The 6717-nt window shown below is 41.6% G+C and overlaps 1 protein-coding gene across 1 annotated transcript; it reads right to left on the minus strand.

Moving 5' to 3' along the window:
* Positions 1-3000: 3000 nt before the first annotated feature.
* Positions 3001-5084, minus strand: sox14 (SRY-box transcription factor 14). Its single transcript, XM_080474271.1, has one exon. It carries the CDS (start codon positions 4581-4583, stop codon positions 3873-3875), a length of 711 nt encoding a protein of 236 aa, XP_080330397.1. The 5' UTR covers positions 4584-5084; the 3' UTR covers positions 3001-3872.
* Positions 5085-6717: the final 1633 nt, after the last annotated feature.

The following is a 6717-nucleotide window of genomic DNA, read 5'->3' on the forward strand; positions in this document are numbered from 1 at the left end:
CGCGTTAAACAACCGTGGCATGATTCCTTTTCTCTCTCTTACGCACACACGACGCGCGCGCGCGCGCGCACACACACACACACACACACACACACACACACACACACACACACACACACACACACACACCCTTCCTTTATCAGCTCGTTCACCATTTCATTTCTTTCAAATGAGAATTCAGGGACCCCCAAATTCAAGCCCCCGCGTATTCAAACAACACAACTGCACGGTTTTTACTTTTCCAGCCGTCAGAATGCTATCCCAGATTCAATTTTAGATAGACCCGGATTTAGCCAGTGATGATTTCTTTCTTTCCTTTCCTTTCTTTCTTTCTTTCCTTTTTTGGTCTTTCGGAGACAATATTTAATATGCTGAAATGAGATCAGTTTTAACAGCCTTCCCTTAAAAAAAAAAAAAAAAGAAGGAAAAAAAAAAAAAGCTCATTATTGCGCTAAATCTTGAGTTGACACCAAAACCATCTTTGATAGGGGAGCTTGTTTTGTTTTTGTTTTTAATTTTTCTTCTATCATCATCAGGAGACACACTGCCTTCAACATAATAACAATCCCCATCATCCTCTTTTCCTCCTTGCAGGACACATCTTCCATATTTGTTGGATTTAGTAACATTAACACGCCTCCATCCAAAACCACACTCTCAGTTCATCCTATTTTATGATTCAAAATAATGTAAAATATCCCGTGTTTTTACAGGTAAAATGTCCTCTTCAATGATTTTATGTTTGTTTATTATTTTTGGAGTTGCGGAGAGAGGAGTAAAACATTATGGAGAGAGCGGTGAAAGCGCCTGATTCACCCGGGTGTTTTCTCCTCCTCGTTGACTTTTATCACTAAATGAAGCATATAAATGACCTGAAAGCGCCGGCTGTCGCGTTAAATTAAATAAAATAAAGAACAATTATCCTCTCCTTTTTTCCTCTGATCTGGTGCTGAAAAGGAGTCCTGGAGAGATAAGGCAGATTGAATTCTCTCTGTTGTGCTCCAATAAAAACGTCAAGGGGGGAAGCAGAGAGATTTAAACACTCTTTCAGACACACACACACACATACACACGCATGCACCCACACCCCCTCGCCCCTATAATTTAAAATCATAATTTCCCTCCCATTATACCTCTCAGATGTCGTTTATCGTTATTTATTTCAGGGCGTTGTAAGCGCAGTCAATTCCCGTGACTAAGTTGGATAATTACAGGTACGACTGAATCCCAGCCGGCATAGGAAAGAACAAAAAAAAAAGAAAAAACTCAAAATAAAATATCAAACAACGCCAGTGTCCTATATCTAAAGGCTGAAACACACACGTACATATCTATGTCTATACTGTATGTCGCTTTATATCCCTAAATGCACGTAGCCTATATATACGTGCGCGTCTGCGGCCGCTCCTGAAAGTAATTATAATTGTCTCATTTCAAAGCTGAATTAGGACGCTTTAGGGGCTTTGATGTAAAACTTCACATTCAGTTCAATGAAGTATCACCCTAATTTACAGCTCTAGATAAGGACTAAGTCTGTCATAAAAATCTGCCCCTTTTTTCCTCCCCTCCCTCCATTTTTCTCACCCCCATTCCCCCCCTTCCCGCTCCCACCCCAACATTGAATTGCACCTTGGGCAATAGTGCAGAATGGTAACTTCTCTCCACATATGTTCCTAGCAGATAAGTAAACAATTTGGATATTGGAATGGAATCTATTTTAATTAATACTACAGTATTAATATGGACCAACAACTACACACATACATGCACACAATCCATCCTCCTTTAACAAGAAGAAGAAAAAGAAAAGGGAAACAAAAAACCCGCACCGGAATCACACCGAAATGCTGCTTTAATCCCTCTTCGTGATGTTGATGTTGTTGCTGTTAATTTTTTAAAGTTGTTGTTGTTGTTTGTGAAGCGATGTTCATTCTCCGCTCCCATAAAAGAAAGCCAGGCCTGTTTCATTCAAAAGTTCGCACCGGTTTAACCACGTGTGGACAGAAAACGGTGCTGATGTTGACTGGATTTAGTGGATGAGCGCACGCAAAGGCGCGCGCGCACGCACCCACACACACGCGCGCGCGCGCGCATAATGTGTGTATAGTGTATGGCGCACAGAGCGATGTGGCCGATTGGGCAGGCAGCCGGAAAGTTGCACACAGAGAACGAGTTGGTAAAGAAGAGCTCTCACGTGGTTTACAGTTGGATCCATTAGTTAAAACCTATAATTAAGCAGCTCCTTGAAGTGATTAAGCAGTCAGACGAGTCGGACAGGCGGAATCCCTCCAGGGAGGCTTCTCATGAACCGTCAAGCGTCAAAGAACCGGTTCATCCTGGTGTCACAAAAAACGCACTCACCACGCTGCGCCGGGGAGAAACACGCCTGCACCCTGCCACTGTAATGTGTTGCTCAGTGATGGCAACAGAAGCAGGCGGGAGGGAAAGAAAACAACAACAGAAGGAGCCAATATATATATATATATATATATATATATATATATATATATATATGTACTGGCTGGGAAGCTTCAACTTTCACACAAGGGAAACAATCGGCTTGTAAAAATGGCGTGATTGATTTTTTTTTTCTTTGTTGTTTGTTTTTGGCCTAAGATCACAGGTCTGCTTCAGTTTATATTATAATTCAGCTTTTTTTTTTTTTTTTAATTGTAAAATCTTTCTTTTAAATAGTTTTCGCTCTTTCAAAATTATTTAAGGAACAATCAATATTTTTCAGTGTTTCATTTAATTTTCAAACCAATTATCTTCGGTGGTGACAACGCCACCCTGCAACACATACACACCTTTATATATATGTATATATATATATATATATATTGTTTTCTCCTCTGGTACCAGTAATCTACAAATTCAACAGAATTGATCTGGTTGAAGACAGATTGTCTTTATTTGAAACGTCTTTGCTCGGCACTTGAACAAAGAGCAGGAGGTATCAACCTTTCTAGATACATTGTCCTTTCCATAGCATGACAGGGTTTTAAATTACCATCTTAGATAGAAAATACACATAGAACTCCTTGAATTCAAATTGAAGTTATCCGCAAAATAAAATAAAATAAAATAAAATAAAATAAAATAAAATAAAATAAAATAAAATAAAATAAAATAAAATAAAATAAAATAAAATAAAATAAAATAAAATAAAATAAAATAAAATAAAATAAAATAAAAACAAAAGCAAATGACGTGTGGGACTATATTATCACTGAACCACAGGAAATATGCAAAAAAAAAAATAAACATTTGGATGTTTTCTCCGTTTGTCATCTTAAATAGACCCTCTTAGTTGCATGTGCCAACTGTTGACTCTTTTTTTGAGATAAATATAAACAATATAACCCGTATGCAATTCAGCCCATGTCCCGATTTTGACATACAACATCCTCGTCCTCGTAAAATTGCCAAAATCTCAGACTTCTCAGGCCTATACAGGAAATACAAACGCAAGCCAAATTTGTCAAAATGATGATAATAAAACGTAGCCTATCGAGAACCAACACAAAGCCAGCATATCAGCATTGAAATGTACACAATAAATAAAGTTAAAGGCCTCCGTTTCTGGTTGCCATAAACGTTATAACATTTACATTTTCTTACAGTTCACAGGGATCCGTCCTTTTACCACAAACTCCAGCTTCTTTGCTCAGGCAGGAACTTGTTGGATTTCTGGAAAAGTTTGTGTTTTAAGTGTTTGTTAGTTTTTTTTCTTTACCAAGTCCAAAGGCAGTTAACACTGTTCATGCCTCTTTTTAAATGGGACGCGCATGTCCGTAATAATATTTACATGCATTTCGGTATTCAAGTGAATTAAAAAGAGTGAGGCAAAGGGGGGGGCAAAGTCTTGTGGGTTACATGGCAGCGGCATGTGCGGATGAATATGGGTCTATCCCAGTCTTGGTCATACCTGGAAAAAGTATGTAGGCCACGGGGGGCTGTAAACTTGACGCTGACCAGGCCGTGCAGTTGCACGGAACGACGTAGCCCGGGTTTGTGGGTGATGGGTGGGTGTGGGTGTGCTGACTGGGGCACCCGAGGGTGCCAAACGCGCCGTTCTGGTATCCCAACGAGGACGCGTACGGCAAAGTGCTGGTGCTCAACGTGTGCGGCATCTCCGTCATCTTCTGGATGGCGCTGGTGCTGAACTGGCTCGGGTCGAGGAAGGAGTAGGGGGCGGAGGTGGGCGGCAGGAACGCCCGGGCTTTCTCCGAGGAGCCCAACAGAGAGTCCGACACGGACAGTCCCTTCAAGTGGTCGGTGTCCCCGAGGTAAGGCAGAGGGAAGACGTAGCGGTCCTTCTTCAGCAGGTTCTTGGGCTTGCGCCGGGGTCTGTACTTGTAGTCGGGATGCTCCTTCATGTGCTGTGCGCGCAGCCTCTTGGCCTCGTCGATGTAAGGTCTCTTCTCGGACTCGGACAGCAGCTTCCACTCGGCGCCCAGCCGCTTGCTGATCTCTGAATTGTGCATTTTGGGGTTTTCCTGTGCCATTTTCCTCCTCTGGCCCCGGGACCAGACCATGAACGCGTTCATGGGTCTCTTGATGTGATCAGCGGGTTTTGACATCTTTAAAAAGGTACTTTTTTCTTCTTCTTCTTCTTCTTCTTCTTTTCCTTCTTCTTCTTCTATCCTCTCAACGTTAATGACGAGGACAGAAAAGTTCTTATCGGGAAAGGAAGGGAAACTATTCACCTGTCGAGATGCCAGATGCCAGTCATGCCACGATCAAGAGTTTACAAAGCAGCAAAAAGAAGAAAAAAAAAAAAGATAAACGAAAAATTAAATATCTTTAAAAATCCACCGACAAGGTTGTTTTGGGTTTGTCCCCAGTTAATAACACGCGATGCGCACTCGCTTCAGTCCGGTTACAACTCGGCGGCAAACCTGCGGCGCAGCAAAGACACATGCAAGACGCACATATAAAAATCCACAAAGGTGAAAGCGACGTTCCGCAGTCAGTTTGTAGGAGTAGTAAAAAAAAAAAAGTGTTGGCTGTTATTTCTCTCCTGAACAGACTCTCTCTCTCTCTCTCTCTCTTTCTCTCTCTCTCTCTCGCTCTCTCTCTCTCTCTGTGAGGTTCGTCGTCAAGCGGCACCTGGCTTGGAAATGAGCGGAAGAGCGTGAATACGAGCCAAAAGCGGTGAAGTTCAAAGGCTGGGCTGGTTTGGTTTCTGCACGCAATCTGACATAATCTGCAGGGCGTTCACTCACCAACCTGAGCGCCCAATCAGCACCGAGACCGGCTCTGCTAATACCTCCGCCAAAACACACACACATACACACACATTTATATATATATATTTATATATATATATACATTATGGCATAAACAAAGAGCGATTGGTAGGAGTAGAAAAAAAAAAGAATACGAATAAGAAAGAAAGAAAAAGAAACCGTGTGTGTCGGTGCGCACAAGTCTGTGGAGAGAGGTGGGGGGGGGGGGGGGGGGGGGGGGGGGGGTAGTGCTCAGGATCCCTTTCTGATTCCATTTAATGTAATGAATCGCAACAAACACGGACCTTCAACCTCCTTTCCAGTTAAAACCTGACTTCAATCCAGAGAGGTGACTATACCGTGCAACCGATTTACTGTACAGCTCCGCACACACGGAGGGAAGCACAGAAACACAACTTATATGCGCCTATACGTGCACTTTATTGATCAAAAATAATATATTAATAATATTACTAAAATAAATATTTTAATAATAATAATATTATCAACAATAATAATAACAATAATAATAATAATAACAATAACAATAATAATGATGATGCACGTTAATATCTTTTTTTTTTATTATCATTGTGCGTCATTGCGTTCTTTTGATAATAAAAACAGTCGTTCTTTTATTTTCTACCTGTCAAAACTCCCAAGTCTTTCAATCACACTTCCTCCAGCTGTTGGGCGCGGTGAGCTGGAATAACTTCGAATATAGGCTTGGTTCCATTTTTAATCATGTCTTTGGTGAGGGCGAAACTTCGGAGGAAGCTTCACTAGTTTGAGAAAACAAAACTTGAAAACGCACAGCCCAAACCTGAGAAATCACCCAGGAGAAGCCGCACGGAGACAAGACTTACAAACTGTGAGAAAATGTTGCGTCAAGAGCAAACGGTTCGAGAGGAGCCGTCAGCGCACGGCTGTAATTGTTGCATTAGTTCCCATCAATTTGACAGTGTGGTTTTAAGGAGGCGCGGACTGATCGTTTTAAAATGCAAATTTCAATGAGGACCACTGCCTAATAGCCCTCAGGCTAATGTGCGTGATATATGATTCCTTCAGCTGTGATTATTAAACCAAAGGCAGACAGATGATATTGTTTGACTCCCCCCCAACACCCCCCCCCCCACCCCACCCCACCCCAACACACACACACACACACACACACACACACACACACACACACACACACACACACACACACACACACACACACATAATCATTACAATGTTAACTGGAGTTTACTCCAGCTTGTTTCACTGGTAATTACATTTATTTATAGATTTAATAGAGTGTATTTCTTATATCCAGCTCACTGTTTGCACACGTCAATATTTAAGGCGCACGCACTGACCTAGTATTTGCACCTCCAAGACCACCTTCCAGGCTGGAAATATGTTTGTAATATGTATGTAACTTCACAAACAAAACACCACATCACGATATTTCCTGAATGATCGTTAATAAATAAAGTGGTGC

The sequence above is a fragment of the Lipophrys pholis genome, assembly GCF_963383615.2.
Source record: "Lipophrys pholis genome assembly, chromosome: 10".
Classification (NCBI taxonomy): Eukaryota; Metazoa; Chordata; class Actinopteri; order Blenniiformes; family Blenniidae; genus Lipophrys; species Lipophrys pholis.

Excerpts from the sequence above, each read along its gene's own strand:
- sox14 (XM_080474271.1), bottom strand. The coding sequence starts at position 4,583 with ATGTCAAAACCCGCTGATCACATCAAGAGACCCATGAACGCGTTCATG.